This window comes from Coturnix japonica, chromosome 4, assembly GCF_001577835.2.
Source record: "Coturnix japonica isolate 7356 chromosome 4, Coturnix japonica 2.1, whole genome shotgun sequence".
NCBI classification, from domain to species: Eukaryota; Metazoa; Chordata; class Aves; order Galliformes; family Phasianidae; genus Coturnix; species Coturnix japonica.
Genome location: NC_029519.1, coordinates 40,992,973 through 41,013,523, shown reverse-complemented (window position 1 = coordinate 41,013,523; position 20,551 = coordinate 40,992,973). Strand labels below are relative to the sequence as shown.

Here is a 20,551-nt window from a genome sequence, read left to right as displayed (position 1 = left end):
AGGTGGGCCAAATTCTGCACTGAGATATGGGGGAGCTGGAGCCCATGCTGAGTTTGGACAGGCAGAGGAAATGGTGTGTGTTTTGCTAGAGAAAGGGACAGTCTTGCAGGCAGCACAGAATCTCCTTCTCAGATTGTAAGAGAATATTGTGAGAATGGAGCCAGACTTCTCACAGTAGTGCAGGGGGAGAAGGAATAGAGGCCCTGGACATGCATCTAAACAAGGTAGTTTCAGATGGGATAAAGGAATGTTTTTCACAGTTACAGTCAAGTATAGGAACAGGTTGCCCAGAGAGTCTGAGAACCATTTTTGAAGCTGCCACGTGCCGTTTCCTTCATCTGCCCTTTGAACTGTGCCACGGAAGGCTCAAGTGATAAAGGATTGATGTTCAGTGGAGCTTTTCACATCATCGCATTATTGAAAAATGATGTAGATGAGTTTCAGTGTATGTAAATGTGCGCTTATTTTTAAAGGATTTGTTTCTTTTAACAATATCTCAGAATGCCTGGACTTGGAAAATTTCAGATTTCTAGGTGGTGATTTCTGATCTGATTTCCCTAAAGATGCTACATCTTTGGATGAAGGTCTTGGGTGCCATCCCAAATGCAGAAGCGACTTTGAAATCACCAAGTTCCTGTATTCACACTGGTTGTTTAATTAACTTTCAGTAAATCTTATCCTTAATTATACTTTGTTTAGAAAGAGGGCTTAGAAAGTGGAGGGATTGAGGGTTTCCTCTGTGTTGGCCAGCAGAAACCCTTAAGTCAGACAGATATAGGAAGCCCAGATTCACTTAATACTCTTGCCATGCCCACAGGGAATTTGCAGGAGATTAGGGAGGAATGGAAGAGGTGGGAAAATGTGATATTGTCTGACAGTGTGAAGAAGCTGAGCTTTATGGACACCAAATATTTCACTTAAATACAAACCCCAGACCCTCAGGATGGATGGCTGACAATTTGCTGCCTGCTCACTTGGAACATCCTGGAGCACATGCACGATAACTTTCACTTCAGGGACAGGCATGAGTTATCATTTCTTTTGTTGCAGAAAAATCGTATGCATTGAAGGTAACTCTGGAGAATGTGCTTCAGTCTGCATCCTGCCCTAGCTTGTGGTTACTTACTCATGTCTGCCAATTTGGGAGTGAATTAAGTTCTTGGGATGATAGGCAAATTCAGTGAATGAAGTTCTTGGGCTGAAAGGTCAATTCTGTGTTTCCTTTAGAAAAAAAAAGAAAACAACTCAATTCCTCTTCTTGAATACTTTTAAGTTGGTACAAACTTTGTGCTCAGCGAATGGCAGAATTTGTCTTACTGCTTTTCTTTTGCCCCCATCTCTCCTATTTTATGACATTAGTAATTGCAAAAGGAGTCTTTCAAGTGTAGGAAGTTATTTGGTATTTAGTTTCTTATCATGGCTGCCTTAGAACAGCTCATTGTGCTGCTATATATAGAAAATGAATTGCCTTACTCCAGCCCCAATTCTTGTCAACAAATGGTCTCGAGGGAGAGCTTCCATCACAGATGATATGCCTGAATGTTGCTGTGATAATACCAGTGATGGCTGGCTTGAAATGGAGGGAAAATAATTACCAAACATTAAGTGTCTTTCCAGTGCCTGCAATGATATCCTCAAATCAGGGTTGAAGTTGATTTTTTCAGTGAAAATCCGTGTTCTGCTGAGGTTAAAGCCAAATGCTTGTTTCCTGCAGTTTGTCTGACGTATTTCACCTTTCATTTCATGATATATCTTTTTTCATACACCATTTATAGTTGCTGAAGTGATGATGCAGCTGGTAAATTATAGGAATGATCTTTGCCTAAGTGGTGAATGTAATTGATGGTTTGGTTCAGAACAAATGAAATCCCAAGTTATATTTATAAATCTTTTTTTCTTCTGCGTGGAATGATAATGTTTATATGCCACCGAACCTCATGTGGAAACTACTGAATTTTACAGATGTAATTAGACATGACCAAAGGAAATGGTGATATGCATCACTTTTGACTCAGCAGTTTTGTGACAGAAAATCCTATTTAGAATATATGAGTTTTGTCCCTTTGGTGTAAAAAGAAAACAAACCAAAAAAACAACCCAACCAATCATTTACAGTTTACTTTTAATTTATCTTTCAAAATAATGTTTTGTAGCATTGTTGCAAAATATGTTTCCGTTGTATTTCTGTCAGGGTATCAAATGTGAAATGGAACAATTTATCCTTAAGAGAGGGGTGGATTACTGTCCATGCATTGAAGTGAGCTTTAGATCTCATGGGTTGCAGAAGACAAAGGCTCCTGATGTTGTTTAGTGAATCACAACTGAGGCTCGCCTCTCTTCACACAGGTATTTTTGGCCAGAAGCTAGAAGACACTGTCCGGTACGAGAAGCGATATGGGAACCGCCTGGCTCCCATGCTGGTGGAGCAGTGTGTGGATTTCATCCGACAGCGGGGGCTGAAGGAAGAAGGCCTCTTCCGACTGCCTGGGCAGGCTAATCTTGTCAAGGAGCTCCAGGATGCATTTGACTGTGGAGAGAAGCCTTCTTTTGACAGGTAAAATCTGGCTGTTACAGTTTTTCTTTGTATTTCCTGTTATTAATGTTGAAATTTCTTTTTTTTTTCTTGACTTTGAAGTTTAATTTCAAAGTATTTCTGGAGAGGTTGCATTTAGGAATTGTATCGTGAATGTTTTGGATTAATTGAAAAGCCTTGATCTTGGTACCATTTGAAATGCAGAGGTTTAGTCAGTTCTGCAGAGGAAGAAGTTGACCTATCACCAATTGTGATATGTTACTTATAAAACTGAAGGTCGCGGTGACCATACTAGTAAACCTAATTGGTTTTGAGGGTCCAGGTCCAACTTGTGTTCCAGTATTTATATAATTTTGCAAAGCTGATAAGAACTTTATGAGCCAAAAAGCCCAGTACACTCCTGTAGGTGGCTTCAATTTGCAAAGTCAACATTTTGTGTAAATTCAGCTCTCCTGCCATGAGCACTGATAGCAGTAGTTTGTGTATTCAGAGGGTGCAGTCAGAGAAACAGAACCCAGGGATTATGAATGCCCCAATCCCTTTATTAAACTCTGTATTTAGAGTTTATATGATGTTAATGAAATTCCAGTTAAAAGCACTGTCAAACAGCTGTTGTCCTTGATTTGTGCCTTAAGTAACACATGTAAATATACTTCGAAAATGGAATTGTGCTCCTTCAATCCCACTGAAGGCCTGAACTGCATTAGGAGGAAGAAACAGAATACATTTATTTTTTGGGACCTTTGACTGATAGTAGTACAAATAACAGGAAGAAAAACACAGCTTGATCTTTTAGTGCAAAAATATGCCACAGTATGAACCTGATTGCTGGAAAATGTTTACCTCCTTACCCTCCCTGCTGCTCTGAAGTGAGCAAATTTGATATGTATGGAGATATGTGTTTTTCACAGATGCACAGAAGGCAGACATCTGTAGCTCGCTTTTATCTTGAACAGCTTCCTCAGTTTTGACCCTCACTGTGATAAATGGCAAAAGTTTATAATGCCGTGGAAAGGAAAAGTGATTGTTTTCATTCAAGATTCATTAATTACACATCAGACGTTGAGAGTTAGGATGACTGACTAGAAAACAGTTCTATGGTTCAGGAGGATTCTAGGAAGTCTGAGTACCATGATCGAGCTGTGGATGTCCGACCAGATGACCTGTAAAGGTCCCTTCCAACTCAAATTACTCTGCGATTCTGTGATGTAATTGTCTTAACTGGTCACCATTTGTAGCATATTTACGAACTGTTCAAATACTGCCTAACAGTAGAATATTACAGTAACCAGACACTGTTTGGATATCTTTTCCTTTCTTTGACGTTAAGCTAAATACTGCTGGTCATATCCTCAGCATAATCTTTACTGCAGATACAAGTGGGAAAATGCCAGGGGCTAAAGAAACCAGTAGTTTGTTTTGTTTTCAAGTGTTTGTAAGCCATAAGATTGTGGCAGAAATGCTAAGAACAAACTGCCCCCAGGCTCCAGAAAGATGATGCACTGAACACCCCACTGAGAGATACAGCTTGAAAGAAATACAGAAGGTCTGTCTGTTTCAAACAGATGAGACCAGGGGTGAACTTGCATAATTATTATTTTTTGCCAACTTATTTAACAGCGTCTGTAGCACACACTAATGAGACCCAGGAATAGGCACACCAGTTGAACTTTAGCAGATGAAATGGAGGAATGATTGTATGTGCCACTGCTATGAAGTAGGCATGTGATGTCTACTCTGGTAATGAGAAACCTGAGCAGGAATTACCTTTAAATAACAGGTACTGCAGTGGTCCTTCTGAAGCTAAGGATTTATAGAACACCAGCTTTTTATGCCTGCATATCTTGGTTATTTTTCTGGTTGTGTTTTTCCATTCGAATCTGGAGATTATCTGTGACTGTAGCAAGTGGTATCAGAAGTCAGATTTAAGTTCTGCTCTCACGTCTGCCACTGTGCACCTTCTATTATTGTACAATCTTTTGTTACAGTTGTATGCTTTGGGAAGTGGAGTTGGTTTGACAGTAGAGTGCTGTTTGGATTTGGGTAGCCTTTCTTTTTGTTGTGCTGAACAGCAGCATGATCTCCAGGTTTGATGGAATTGGTATGGCAAGCTGAGCTCTTGAATGTGTGTCAAGGTGTGTCCCTTCTTAGTTCTTCTTATGGAGTTTGAGATGTACTGTGTTTATTTTGTAATTATCAGTTTGCAAGATGTACCTGGGTTTTGTTTCTTAATCTCCCTTCCCTTACTCAGATGCATTGATAGTAATAAAGAGTTAGCATTTAGAGCTTGGAAGAGTTTTGTTTGATGGGATAAGGAACAATGGAATCCAGGTCACGCTTACATAGCAGTCCTGGGTCACTGGCTCTGATTGGGACAGTCTAGCTGCTGCTGGTCCTGGAAGTCATACAAAGAGCTGATGTTTGAGTAGTTTGCCATTTTTCATGGTGACGTTTTTTCTGCATTTAGGTGCACGTAAGTGAAACAAAGGCTTTGTAACACATGAAGTCACTGTGAAATCCATATGTACGTGTGTATGGGTTTCCTTATGAAATTAAAATATTATTGATTAAATACTATTTTAAATATTATTAACCCTTCTCTTCCTTATGTTGCTTTTGCTTATTCAGTAAAAAATACAAAGCCTGTTGTAGAAGCAGGAGGAAAAATGAAGGTAAGGTTTTATGGCTAGGATTAGTGCTCTTTCAAAATTTTGCCTCTCTTTTCAGATACTGTTCTTGAAACACCTTATGGACACAGGAAGATGAAATTAAGATTCACAGATGTCTTTTTCTGTCCAGTAACCTTGAGGTAGCTGCTGTCCGCAGTTCTATGGACACCCTGCCCTTCTTCCCTCCTGTGCTCCTCCTGTCTGTGCTCATTTAACTAAGATAAATGAAGCAGAAGGAGCATGGCGTGTTTTAAATAAGTAAACCAGACTTGTTCAAAGGATAAAAAAGAAAATACACCCATGTTTTGTAAACATAAGGCATGTTTGACAAATTGTAACTCTCATATGAGTTAGCAGATGGATGTGCTGTTGCCGCAGTCAGGATCAAAAATGCACTGAATCTGGAGCAATTCATATTAATTTGCATTAAATTGAGCTTAATCTTTTTTTGTAGATTATTTTCATTTACAGTTGTTGAAGATTTGTGGACTTTATGTATGTGATTCAATCAGAGTGGAACCCACATAAGAAATTTCTAGAACTTAGAGAATGGTAAAATCCAACATCCATCTGAAACAGCCAGTGTCCTAACCCTCTGCAGTGAAAACAAGCACATCAGCATTTCTTGCAGTCCTTGCGAGGGGAGATACGGTTACTAAAACACAAAATTGCTGATGCCTTCTGTATGAAGAAAATGAATAATAGTGAAAAGTGTATGCCAGTAAAAAAAAATCAATAAATATGTCACTCTGTATGTATGTGGCTCTATACACATACTGTGTCATCTGCCTTAAGGAAGTAGCACTGCAGTGAGGCGCTAATTTGTGCTCAGTACTGCTTGAAATATTTGCATCTCTATGTAGAATTGTCCCCTTCAGAGAATCCACTTTGGTAGCCCATGGGTTGGAGATTTCCCTCTTCTTGTGAGGCTTATGTTTTAAATTTCAAGTACCTCTTCTGCATTACAAATCAGACATTGGTAAAGATACAAAGCGGATTGTAAATATTTGGTCTGTAAAAATAGCGTAGCATCTGCATAAGGAAAATAACAAGAAAGGTTTGTTTTGCAGTTTTTACATAGAAAGGAACAAAAATTGATTTCCCTTTTTATACCATCTCATTCCGTTCATTGTCCATCAAAATTATTACTAGGAGACATGACAGTTATGATTTCTCAGGGAGAAAAAAATATTTAAAATGTCACTGAAATGGGTTTTTAATACTTAAGTAATTGATCCATGTTTGTGGCTTGGATTTTCACAACTATTGTAATTTATGTACATTTATCCAGTAGTTCAGTGGAGTTTAGAATTACAGAGCTTATGTGCATCTGTGAGTTTGCACAAGAGAAAAGACAAGTACATGCTTGCACATTTGGCAAAGCAGAATCCTTATTGCATTCTCTCATGTGTATCAGTTCCTTTTGAGAGGAATGCAGTGTATGATAGGATAAAATATTCAGTTACTGTAGTTGCCATTGCCATTGGCTGAGAAAGGGATAAAGCAGCAGTATACAATGGCCGACAAATTTTAGCTGTTGCTCACTGGAATCACATAATCCAGAACACGGAACTGAATATGTTCCTGTGCATTCAATTACTGGGATTGCCAAACAAAAGGAGGTGATTGAGGATGGTACAAAGAAGGTCATAAGAATAGTGTGCACAAGTCAATACACAGAGAACTGTGCTGCTTCTCAGTGAGGGCGTACTTAAAGGATGCCACCAATTAATTTCAACTCCAAACTTGGCCTGAGTGACTTTAGGATGGACTCCTATAAATTCTGTGTGTCTGCATGTATCCCAAAGCCAGTGAACACTGCATGTGTTTGAGAGAAGGCAGGATAGATGCCGTGCATGTGGGGAATAGTGTTTTCCAAATGCCTAAAGGATAAACCTGGCAAGAACACTTAATTTTATCTTCAGCCTGTTGAGCAGATGAGACCAGGGAGAACGAATAAAGTAGAGCTATAAAGAAATACACTGTTCCCTACTAGAATAATTACACTGTGTTTTGTGTATCTTTTTTGAATCAAGGTACAACAACTGAATATTTAAAAAGCCTAGTAAGGCAGATGTTTTGTACCATGGAAGTAACCGTGCTTTCAAAAAAACTCAGCATTTTTCAGTCCTGAGGCAGTCACCTGTCAACGTCATGCTTTTAGTTCTAGGAGGTGAATGTGTGTGACATGTGAAAGCATAATGCTGAAGTATTTTGATCATTTTGTTCTTCATAATGTGCTACTAGCATTACTGTGGTATATGAAAAGACATCAGAGGAGAAAAGAAAGGCATCTCTTTGTTTGCAATACCTTTAATTGCCATTAAGGCTGATAGGTGTTTGTGGACCGGGCAGCATCACTGTCCTCAGAACAGTTCTTCTGGGCACCTTGCTGCTTTGGTAATCTAGCAAGCAGTCTTGTTCCCCTTGCAGTCTCATCCTCCTCCAGATACAAAATATGTTTCTGTTTTAAAATGTAGGTGAATGCAAGAAGTACTTAATGGGATGCATCTGCACTGGCACTGTACAGGCTACAAGTAACTGATGACTTGGAAATCACTGGTTAAATAGAGTTTTCTATTTTCTAAACACAATCCTATACCTAAGAGCTTGTTTGGAAACAGTGCCTTCCAAGGAGAGGCTTTATTCCTTCCCTAGAGGAAAAGCACAGTAATCCCTGCACAAAGCACTTACGTAAAATGAAGTCTTTACTAGAAAGCGAGTTCCTGCCAACACAAATGACCTTAAGCTTGTGTAAATTGCCGTCTATTTCTGCCTGTGGCGATCCAGGCTTCCTTCCCTGATCCTCACAAATGACACTCTGCTCATCAGTTATGTGTCTGGAGCTACTTCATTCCTAATCCTGGCCCTCTTTCTATCCAGCTAGCAGAAATAGCCTCTGCATACGACACAAGTTAAGAGACTTAATCTAGCAATTAAATACACGTTAAGAGATGCATTTCTTGTGTCATTAAACCAGCTTAATTGGTGTCCTGCTGTAGGAGTGCGTGCTTTTAGTTACTGGCAGAGAGCAAGCATTGGGTGTTGCTTTGTGTGAATTTCAGATTCAGAAATTGAGTTGAAAAGGCACTTGCATTGCACTTGTTGCTGTGGGGATGTGATTTAACAAGGAAAAAAAGTGTTCTCCACTTGCCAACAAGAAGTCAATTCCTTTACTACACACACGGTCTTCTTAAGAAGGGATGGCATTTTCAAATTAAGAGGAGTGTTTTAAAACATGCGTATGTGAGGCTTGGGGCTAAGGTCTGTCAATCTTTAGTATTTCTTGTGCTCACACCCCTGAATGGGTCCTTGGAAGGCAGCAATGGATCTCAAACTCATGAACACAGGGAGAAAGGAGAAGAATATGTAGGGTTTTCTTTTCTCATAATAGTTCAATAGACTTGATGATCTCTGTAAGTCCCCTCCAATTGAACAATTCTAAATAATTGGTTAAGCTGAAGCATGAGAGATTATGATGATATATCAAGATCATTTCCCTTTTATTTTTCAGCAAGAGTGTGAGAGAGTTTTTAAAGTCCTCATCCTTGGAGATAAGCAAAAGTGATTAGATAAGGCACTGAATAACCTGCTCTAACTGGGCTGGTTTTGGGCAGGGGTGGGACCATTTGACCTCTGGAGGTCCTTTATTGTCTGAATCATTTGGGTGATTCTATGAATTTTACTCAAGTAGCCAAGCTTTTGTGGCATCAAGGCGAGGAAAACAAACAGCTCAGGGCCTGAGATGGTAAAGGCTTTGATGCATGTTTCACAAGGTGTGGGCAAGACTTCAGCTGGTACTTAGCTTATCGACTCTGCTGCTTGTACTACATGTATGTTACGTAGGAATATGATTCCTTGAAGGTATCATATCTACATGAGGGGACAGGCATTACATAGGTCATTCTGCCAATTTTGTTATGAGATAACCTTTGCATTTTTGGACCAAAGCCTGACTCCATCAGTCATACATACCTGGTTCACTGTAACATTACCAAACACAGTCTCTTCCCTGCCAGCCTCTGAGTACTGGTTTCTCAGCAGTAACTGTGCTATCATTCTCACTATAAAGAGCTATGCATATTTGTAACATTCCTTGGTGTTTCTCAGTCATGGTGTTTCAACACTGGTTGGTAGTGGACTCTGGCATCTCATCCTGCCTGCTGACTAGGAGCAACGTGCACACCAGGCAGCCAGTTGGAAACTCTTCTCCCACGTCATGAGGACTTCTGTAGTGGTCTGAGAGAGCTTCTCCACAAAACATGAATGCAACAACACAGCCCCCAAGTCATCTGATGGGTTCAGGATGTGGTGGTGATGGAGAGTTTCTATTTGCAGGGTTGTGATCTGTGACATGTTTCAAATGACGGAGATGCAATTCCAGTAATTCAGGGATGTACTGACACACCAACTGTTCGTACTGTTCTCCTTCATTTTATTACCAGAATCCTTGAATTTAATTATAGCTTCCCAGCTTGTTGTTCCCTGCTGTTTGTTCTGTATGCAAACTGTATATGTCATCATGGTCTAGAGCTATTTTTGGCACAGCATTAATCTTTCTGTACACTGACCCTGCCCTGTTCTATTTCCTCTCTGAAAGCTGATGGGGAGCTTGTTGGCTTTGTGCTCTGAAGCGCTGACTCCAGCTCTCTGAGCACACGAGTGTGAGGGTTACACGGGGATTTCTGGCGACCTGCTGGGCCTCAGTCATTTTGTTTATGGTGGAGAGGCTGAAAATCTCCAGGCAGCATAATTGGTCTGACAGCCACTTCCACAGTGTCTGTGTATCACAAAGAAAAGTGCTGTCAAACAGCACGGCCATGAGGGATATTAATGGCAAAGTTCGGATGAATGGGGCTTTGGATATGTGTAGTCTGATGACTAAGGAAAGGCTGTAGTGTGTATGCATTCATAATGCCTTTGCATGGACTGTGGCGGAGTGCTCTTTTGGCAATGTATCAGCAGTGAAGCAGTATCCATGTTGTAGTGAGGTAAGCAACGTCTCTCGGTCTAGCATGAGATGCTGAAATAGATTGGTTCTCAGCTTGCTGCTGCTTGTTGCGTTGCATCCAATTTTCTGCTTTGTGCTTTCTCATTTCGCATTTGTAATTGTTCACTCTGCACCTGGAAAAAGCTTACCTCCATTAATGAGGGTTGTTCCAATGTAGATAACAGGATGCTCTGCTGGAATTTACATTCTCTACTTTCATACTTCTTAATGAATACTTATAATCATGTTAATTACCAATTTCTAATCGTTAAACACTTTGATATTACAATGTCAGATAGCAAAAGAAATGACAAGATAGGTACAATTACTAAGTTTCTATAGCTGTACTGGCTCTAGGACATATGGAAGAGTAGGGGAAGTGTCATTTCTTAAACTGATTATTTTAGCTGGAAAAAGTCCAAGAGGTAAAAAACACTCTTCAGGCCTTGAAAAGATCAATAGGTAACTCCTTGGAAACTCACAACTATCCTCTAACAGATTAACCAAAGTACCTAGTGGTTTTTCAGTACAGTTTAGCGGAATTTGTAAGAGATCAACTGAGATCATCTTATTTTGCAATCCCACCATCTTGTGGCAGTCTGCGGCATTGCCATAGCATTTGGTCAGTAAGGAGCACATTAATTTAAAAGATAGCAAGTGTGTTCCCTTCTATTAACAGGAACCTCAGCTCAGAAAACACCTTTCTTTACACTCAGATACATGTTTCAGGACTTTAGTTTGAGTACGCAAGTCTTCCTACATTTTCTTTGCTCCTTGGCATCCTGCCTTTCATTTATCTCCCTGTTTCTCTTCAGCAGAACCAAAGCTTTTAACACACAACAGACCTGACCCTTCAGGATGTTACTCTACGTGTGCTTAACACTGGTAGAAGAAGAATCATAAATTACATCAGAACTGGGTTTTTTTAATTTGTTTTTTTTTCTTCTTCAACCTTTTCCCCATCTGCTGTGCCCTTCCGGAGCAAGTATTTTACTTCACACAAAGGGTTTAGTGTATGTGTATGGACAAATTGTACATAGTTTTACACAGGTAGTCCCCCTGGAAAGATGTGGGTCAGCAAAGGAGTTTCCTTTTTTAGTAAAAATAATAATACAAATCTTGAACAAGACTGTAAATGTAGAGCAATTGGAGTTTAATTCTCTGCAGATTCAGTGTGGTCCCTCTCATGTTGCAGAGTAGGGCTCAATTAGAGCTGCGAGTTCTAATAGAATGAGTACCTGAGAGAAGATCAAGATCTGTTCTGTGAGACCTCAGGTGGTGGTGTGCAATTGGTAAGAAGTTCTGGTGGCCAACATGTGAGGAAGGGCTTTAGTTCATATATGAGTGAAGGTAGTAAGCAAAGGATAGAGGCCAAACCTGAGTTAGCATGCAAAAACTCATAATATAGTCCAGCTATCTCTAGTTTCATGTATAGTACTTTTTCACATGCGTCCAAGAAGGGTAAAAACACAAGACACCCATTTTCAGTCCACTTATGGCTAGACTTGCAGTCTGGGGTTGCAACCCGCAGATCAGAATTTGCACCTTCTTTAAAAATGCAGTTTTTAGTTAATGCTTTATTTATAAAGTTTTTCTAGAAAGGCCTTTCATACATGTTTTGGAGTTTTTGTTGGCATTTTTGCCATGGTTGAAATAACAATGTTTTCTGGGAATTTGTTTCAGGGAGGGTGGTGGTGGTTAACATTTAAATGTACACAGTGCTTATCACCGCTCTTCTTCTGTTTTGACTTAGATTGCACATACCTTACCATGTTAATCTAATGTTGTTCCCATCATTCTTGTTAAGATTTAACTTAGTTAAAACCATTCTTGTTTTAACAGAGACCATTCACTAATAATGATTAACATACCTCTAGCAAAGCTTAAGTGCATCAAATACCAGTGGTTACCCCCATGAGACTGCCAATTTAAAACAGTTTCAAGCGTGAAGTCTTAAAAGAAAAGGAGAAAACATACGATAATGCGCATTGCAGAAATGTCTTTGTGTTACTGTGTTACTTTTTAATCCTGAAGTTAGCGTAATCTCGAGTCTGTTTTTCAAACTTCTCAAAAGTCAAAGGGAAGGATACAGACTTGCAATACAACTCTTTATATGAACCATGGAAAGTATGTGGAACATTCCAGTGAGGGAGGATTTGAAGAAGTCCTGACTATCTAAATCCAGAGGATTCAGAGGCAATACAAGCTTTCTTTATGCATTATTCTGTTTTTTTATCTATTATTTTCAGAGAAGCACTCCTAAGTTTCTGTAATGTAACTTTACACACAATGGAGAGATATAAGAAAGTTTTATTGCATGTATAACATATGATGACATTATTCTTTGTCCCCATCGTCTTGCTTTTAATATGTCTGATGATCAACCTGGAATGCCACTACAGATGTAGTAAAGTAAATATCTAAGTTTCCATAAATGGAAATTTTGGATCTTTTCAGTACCTATGTCTACAAGTTGGGTCCTATTTGTAATTATTTTTAGTAACAAATTAACAGAGTTGATAGATTTACGTTTGCAGGTTCCAAGTTCCTTACAGGACAACAAAACTAAAAGCAGATTACAGAGGTGATCTATAAATATATACAGTGTGGATAGTAAAATCTAGAATGATGATCAAAAAGTTAAGCAGAAGTTTTTAGCCTGTAAATTGCCTAATATCTTCTTGGTTTGCAGTAATGCCCTATCGTATTCCAACCCAACAGCAATACAGATGTGCACACGGTGGCATCACTGCTGAAGTTGTACCTAAGGGAACTCCCAGAGCCAGTCATACCGTATGCAAAATATGAAGATTTTCTTTCCTGTGCCAAAATGCTCAGCAAGGAAGAAGAAATGGTGAGTTTGCATGTTGCATATGATGATTAAAAAGATTGGTATGTTAAAACGTGTTCCAGTTTTGAGGAATGAAGATGCTGGTAATTACATATCCTAACTTAAGTCTTGCTTGTGTTAACTGCATCTGTCTTTAAAGGAAAATTGTTGCTGCCTATGTCAGGCTCAGCATGCCCTTTGCTGTATTTATTGTGTATCATCAAATTCAGTCCAAATGAGTATCACTGTGGCCATTAACTTCCATCTTGCCTGAAAAACATTTTATTTTTTCATGGATTATCATCCATTGCTATAATAGAGGTGGTTTTAGTAGTTTATGTCCAACATGTGCTGTTAAATCAGAGGTGATTTTTTCCTAAGTGTTCTAGGATGCCACATTTCACTGACTTTAGACTAAAGACCGCAGGGCTCTATTCATTGCCTGTCACTGAATCAGAAGCATCAGAAAGATGTCTGGAAGTGGACAACCTTACGAAACTTGTTATATTTGCATAACATGGATGAACTTAATATGGCTTCTGAAGTACAAAAAGTGCCCTGCAGTGGCACAGGACTATCTTATGTTAGTCTAAAGAAGTAATAAGTGAAGCCAAGTGCTTGATTTTTACATTGTTATGTGTGCTCATGGATAATCAAGTCAACATGATGTTTTCCAAATAAAAATAAAGAAGCTCATTCTTTTGATTGCAGTCTATTCTTCTAAATTTCTAGGGTTATTATTTCTGTTTAATTCTATTTTGACTTTTCAAATCCTGCTAGAGCCGGACCCTTCTCCTCCCTAGCCCTCCAGTTAACTGGGAGGAGAATGAGCCAACCATCTCCAATTGCAGTTTCCAACCATCTCCAATTGCAGTTTCTGTGTTATGTTTATTGTCTTGTAACTGAAATTGTCAGCATTTTTCAGTGGCAAAATACTAAGGAACTCTGTCTCCCCCTTTTGTTTTTGGCCACATATATAGGGCCTGATAGAATTGGTGAAGCAAGTGAAGAGCCTGCCGGTTGTCAATTATAATCTGCTGAAATACATCTGTAGGTAAGTGTTCTTGCAAGAACTTCACAGTGATTTTTATAGCTGTGAGCTGACAGATAAATTTGTTTGGACCCTGAAGGTAAAGTATTACAGAAATGGAGGAGTGGTTAACTTCAGTGATTGCACTCAAAACTTGTTTACTGCACTCATTTCTAATGTGCTTTATCAAGATGCAGAGTTATGAGGTGCCTTAATAAGCAAGCTGCTAGAAGTACAGAAATGGATATATAGGTCTTCTTCCTAGGACACTGTTTTCACTTTTATAATTGCAGTTATTGGCCTTAGCTGTTCACTCCTGAGGTATGATAGCCCTGAAAACTGCATGCATCTGGTAGAATTGTTTTGTAGAGACAGGCAAGATCTTAAAAATGTATCTTAAAAAGTAGCAAAGTGTGTACTTAAAGGACGTTCTCAGCATAGGGGACACTTGAAAATTAAAGTCCTTCTTGTTGAGAGTTTGCATTTTGAATATTTTATGAGCCAAATACCTGATTAAGTATGCTAGAGAAAGTCACTTTCTTCAACAGAGTTATCTTAAAATTAGACCAGAGATTTTTTTTTTAATCAGTGTTTCATTTTTAAGAAAATATAAAGACACTGAGTATAACCCTGAGCTTCCAAGATAATTCCTTCACAATGTAGAACAGAATACTCAAACTACGTTGAGAAACCATTGTATGTTTTGATTACTTATTTTTCCTTCCTTCCTTCTAAAACGTTCATTAAAGGCATAATTCTTCCTCACAGATTCCTGGATGAAGTCCAGTCTTATTCAGGCGTAAACAAAATGAGCGTGCAAAATCTGGCTACTGTTTTTGGCCCCAACATTCTCCGCCCTAAAGTGGAAGATCCTTTGACTATCATGGAGGGTGAGTTAACTGTAAATAACTTCAGGGAGAAAGAAAGAATATCTTCAGGTTTATTAACAGTACATACCAGTCCATGTGGTATATACACTAAATTCTTTGTCTGTTTTAAAGACACAGAGCTCTTCAGTGTGTATGTACAGCTGGGATAAATCTCCCAAGATAATATAAAAATACTACAGTTTATAGCATTGCAAACAGACTTTGCATGAGGTTGTCCTGCACTGGCAGCTTAATTAAAAACTTTATTTTCCTCTCTACCATTTACTTCAAATATGGCATGTTCTTTCCCAGCACATGTGGGAGAAGTGTAGTTAATACATCACCTGCACTTAATAAGGGTCAGTTAAGTTTTTTATAGATTCATATTTCAGTGGCCCATCATTCTCCATAAACTCACATGGTGCCTTTTCTCCCTCCAAACACTTGTATCTTGATATGTTGGATTTCCTTATCCTAGCTGGAAATAAGGGCTGTAAACAGTCCTTGCACTGTACGGCGTATCAAAACTTGTAGCTTGTTTATTTGGTATTGTGTGGATTCGTTTTTTCTTTTGAACATGATGTTTTTCCTCTTTTCCAGATAACTGTAATTCCGCATAGACTTCATTCATTTACTGTTTTTTTTTCCTTCTTCTGAAGCTTTGTGTTTCTTCCTCATCCCGTTGTTAATGGACAGAAATGTAATGTTTCCAAATTGCATAATGAAAGAGTACAAAAATATTTCTAATTGTTCATTGGATTAAAAATACAGAGAAATGTCATAAAGATGACTTTTATCACTGGGGTCAATGAGAATCTCACTGAGGCTGAAACCCTCAACCTGCCATACATCCCAGTATGGTATTTACTGCTGGGATACTGTGTATCTTCAGCCCACCTGAGAAAAAGGGAGACAAACGAAGATTTGGGGTGAGACAAGAGGAGTTAGCTAGTCAAAAAGGAAACAAAGAAGATACCCCCTGGGTCTGTATTTTTTCAGAACTGGCTACTGCCAATATTTTATGTGAAGGTTTAAGCAAGAAAGATGTTTTAAGTGGGTGGAAATGGAAAATACTGATTTTTTTTGATGTCTGAAAACCTCTCCATCCTGCTTCTCAGCAGCCCACAAAGTATAGTGGCTGCTTTAGGAGGTTGCATGGATACAATGCTCATTGAAGGGGAATAGTTTCTTTTTTTCACTCATGAGGAAACAGTTTTAATTAAACAGATTTATAACTTCTCTTACTGCTCTTATAGAAGTAAACCTTCTAGATTTGACACAGACTGTGCTGATGTGCAGTTGGGCTGCACATAGTTAAAAATGTGGAATCTTTGTTAACAAAGACTACACACTGAATAGTGCCCATGTCCAGCCTTCCTCACTGCTCTTTGTTTTTTGGAAGAGGAAGCTCGACAATGAAAAGTGCTCTTCTTGCACAGCCTTTCAAAGCCAAGCATGTAGCTGTGTGCAACCATATCCGTACAATGTGGATGAAAAGTTGTTTTGTCTAGTTCAAGTGAGATTTTTCTAACTTCCAATTACAAACTAATTTGAATCGTCTCTTAGTATTTGTATTTTAATGGGCTAGGTTATGAAGATCTGGAATATTTCAAGGGAGTTGATATTGCACAGTGGGAAATTCTTGATTAAAAGGGCACAGACTGCCTCTGAAAGCGCTCTAGGAGTTCAAAGATAGGATGGTTGTTATAAGTACTCTGACCTTGTTCCGGAAAGATTCTTAACAGTTCTTAGTGAGATTCAGTTTAAAGAAATGGTTGTATATCTTCATTACCCTAAGTCCAGTTATAAATGGTGCTGTGTAAATTGTGCAGTTGAGCAGTGTGTGCACCAAGGGGTTATTAGAGAGGCAGCCATTTATTGGAGCTACTTGGAAGTTGTGGTTCTGCATTAGATCTGTACTGTGCCGTAACATGACACAGTTGCCTGTTTGCATATAGTTTTGCTACAGATGGGTTAAAAGCATTCACATGAAATAAATTCTGTCACACTATTACCCTGTTGGATCCCAAAAACTAAAATGCTGCCATTCCAGCAGTGAAAATCCCTTACCTCCCACTTTTCTGTTAAACTGCTGCATGAAGGTGCCTTGCTAGAAGGGTCCTTTAGTTTTAAAAGTGGTTGCCACAATGAGTTGAAGCACGTTGCTTATAGTGACATTATTGTTTGCTACTCATAATCTCCTTCTTTAGTCTTTTGGGGATGCAAAAACTGTCATGGCAATACCTTCTTTGCAAAAGTTGCTGTTTCTGGTGGTCTGTGAGGCATGCTGGCTTGTTCTGATGGAAAGAAGAGGTGGTGCTGATCTGTCCTGGTACCCAGATGCATTTTGGGCACCTTAAACATCCAGGGTGTTAAACTGGTGGTCATTTTGGGTAAAGAAAATAGTGGTTGTTTTGGGTAAATGTTTCTATAAATGAGATTTTTTGCTAAGTATTTGTGTAATCTGAGCCATTAAGTGTATTTATGCCAAAACAAAACATCATTAATGACCATGTGCTTGCTTGGTGCCTTCTTTCAGGTACAGTAGTAGTCCAGCAGTTAATGTCAGTGATGATAAGCAAACATGAAGAGCTGTTTCCCAAGGATACAGACCCTGAGGTGGGACCCGAGGTGTGCAACAATAACAATGAAATGCCAAAGAAAGGAACTGTTGGACAGCTACAAAACAAAGAGAACAATAACACAAAGGAGACAGCAGTGAGGCGCTGCTCTTGGGACAAACCTGAGTCTCCCCAAAGGGGAAGCATGGACAGTGAGTCTCCAACTGCGCTGCCAGGCAGCAAGACCAATAGCCCCAGGAACAGTGTCCAGAAATTAGATGTCACCAGAAGCCCACCACTCATGGTGAAAAAAAATCCTGCTTTTAATAAAGGCAGTGGCATAGTCACCAATGGGTCATTCAGTAGCTCTGTGGAGAGCCATGAGAAGAGCCAGACCGTACCAAACTGCACCCTGCAAGCCAGGAGAACATCTTCCCTGAAAGGATCGGTGACTAAGATGGGCACACAAAGCATGCAGAATGGAGGTGTGAGGATGGGAGTTTCTAGCACCGATGGGCTCACCAACACCCTCAATAACCGAAGCCCGGGCTGGGCACCCAATGGCAGTGTCACGATGAGGGACAACAAGCAGAAGGAGTCAGTGAGTGAGTCGGGTCAGCATAACAGGCTCTCCACCTATGACAATGTCCACCAGCAATTCTCCTCGGTGAATTCTGATGACAAACAGAGTGTGGACAGTGCTACTTGGTCAACATCCTCCTGTGAAATATCCCTCCCTGAGCACTCTAACTCCTGTCGTTCATCCACCACCACCTGCCCTGAGCAGGACTTCTTTGCGGGTAACTTTGAAGACTCTGTGCTGGATGGACCACCACAGGAAGACCTCTCTAACACGGGTGACTATGAGAACAAAAGTGACCGAAGGAGCGTGGGGGGCCACAGCAGCAGAGCCACCAGCAGCAGTGATAACAGTGAAACGTTCGTTGCCAACAGTACTAACAATCATAGTGCTCTGCATAGCCTGGTGTCCAGCTTGAAGCAAGAGATGGCCAAACAAAAACTCGAGTATGAGACAAGGATAAAAAGGTAAGATGGTGCCATGTTACCATATGATTGCCTTTCAGAGTTGACGTATGAAATTGCTCTTCTAGTATAATGATTCAACTGGGTTTATTGCAAAGCAGTCATATGCCACAGTTGTGACATACTGTCACTGGCACCAGAAATAAATCCAGAACCTTGTGAGTTTCTCTGGAATCTGACTAATGAAATCAGTAGCTTCCATAGTTTCATTAGTAGATGCCTGCTCTCTAGAGGCTGAGACTTTCAAATGAAATCAGTGTCTTAGATCATTCCAGCTGTAGTTTTTGGGACTGTCTTCTTATTTTTGTAAACAGATTTTAATCAGCAGATAATTAGTAATAAAAAATTAGTTTTAAATAAAGGGATTCAGAGCATCATTTTGACCTTTTAAATGACACAATTGCAACTACAGTGGGAGCTGGGAGTCAGTACTTCCAGAAGGAAAAGACTTCCCTAGGTTGCTTGTTAGAGAATTGCGCAGAGCTGGTTGTCACTGTGCGCAATAACCAGTGGCTGGTATCGTGCATTTTCTGAATGAGCTACAGAGCAGAGAAGGCCATTTGGGAGAGGATCACTGATGAAAATGTGGTTCATAGGTAAACTTAGAAATTCAATTTAAGCTTTGTAAATGAAAAGGCATTTGCATGAATTTGTGATGGTGTGCGTTTCTACACAACTGAATGTGAGGAGTGGTGTTCAGGAGCTGTCTGCTTCTATTTTGGTTTCTGCAGCTTGGAACAGAGAAATCTCACCCTGGAGACAGAGATGATAGCCCTGCATGAAGAGCTGGATCAAGAGCGGAAGAAGTTCACAATGGTAGAAATCAAAATGCGTAATGCAGAACGGGCCAAAGAGGATGCAGAGAAGAGGAACGACATGCTGCAGAAGGAAATGGAGCAGTTTTTCTCTACTTTTGGAGAACTGACAGTGGAGCCTCGCCGACCAGAAAGGGGCAACACCATCTGGATCCAGTGAGCATTGGAGGCTTTGACTGGGGGACTCTGGGGAAAGGCTTAGGGGTATTATACTGCATCAGGTGGCTGGTCACCTGTCTGTCTGAGGCTAGCACTCAACATAATGTTATAGACTCTTGAAGGAAGAAGTCTTACATATGTTAACCACTCATATCTTCAGTGTGTACTTATCGAGTCATACTCTTTGGATGCTTCATGAGACTACTGTCAAGTGTTACAACTGGATATGTGTATATAAATTTAAAAAACAACAAAAAAAACCAAAACATCTTAGAGAGTGAGAGATGTATCTCAAGAAATATTTTAATTCAAGTCTTGTATTTAAACTGGTAAATTGAAATGTTGTTGCAATCAAGCTTTATATCGAGGCTTTTCTCCCTTGCACTTAACATAATAAGCTATTTTTGGCATTGTGTTACCATCCGCTTATTTTGTATATCAAATGTTGTTTTTTTGTTTTGTTACCCCCTCTTGCCGGGGAGTGAAGATAAACAGATACGTAAAGGTACGTGTGCCAATGGTTAGCACTGATCTGCGTCGCTTTTAAAAAAGAGAGCTGGATAAGAATCAGCAGCTTGCTGGGGATGGCAAATGGGACACTCATTTAAGGGAACAGATGACCTGAGTAGAAATCACCAGAGCTTTCATACCAAATACCCTATAAGGACATCACCAACATTGAGCAGTTAGTATTCAAAGGATAGAGAGGTGCCAGTTTAAAAGGAAATGTAGGTGATAAAGAGTAAGAAGTTGGGAGAATGGGTGACTCAAAGAGAATGTGATCGATATAGCCAGAGCTTTTTGGGGTGCCCTAGCACATCACTGCAGTCACTGCAGCTCAGAACAGGGATATAAACCTTGCTCTGACCACTGTTACATCTGACCTCGGCACTGCAGGAGAATGGAATCCTTTCTGTACAACTGGCAAAGGGACACACAGAGGGACACACTGTACATCTTGACTGCTTTAGCAGTGTGATGGGTGCTAAGCAAAGCAGAACAAAATACAGACCTGCAGAACTGATGAGCAGAGGAGAAATTAGCAAGGCAA

The 20,551-nt window shown here is 39.8% G+C and overlaps 1 protein-coding gene across 4 annotated transcripts in view; it reads left to right on the top strand.

Annotated features, from left to right (window-relative positions):
- Positions 1-20,008, top strand: part of ARHGAP24 (Rho GTPase activating protein 24) — a 142,298-nt gene extending 122,290 nt beyond the window's left edge. For all 4 annotated transcript variants that reach the window (XM_015861771.2, XM_015861773.2, XM_015861774.2 and 1 more), the window contains 6 exons: positions 2,347-2,554; positions 12,914-13,046; positions 14,003-14,076; positions 14,821-14,942; positions 17,461-18,529; positions 19,258-20,008. In XM_015861771.2, the coding sequence (XP_015717257.1) occupies positions 2,347-2,554; positions 12,914-13,046; positions 14,003-14,076; positions 14,821-14,942; positions 17,461-18,529; positions 19,258-19,501 (1,850 nt within the window). In that variant the 3' untranslated portion in view covers positions 19,502-20,008. The remainder of the gene's footprint in view (positions 1-2,346; positions 2,555-12,913; positions 13,047-14,002; positions 14,077-14,820; positions 14,943-17,460; positions 18,530-19,257) is intronic.
- Positions 20,009-20,551: the final 543 nt, after the last annotated feature.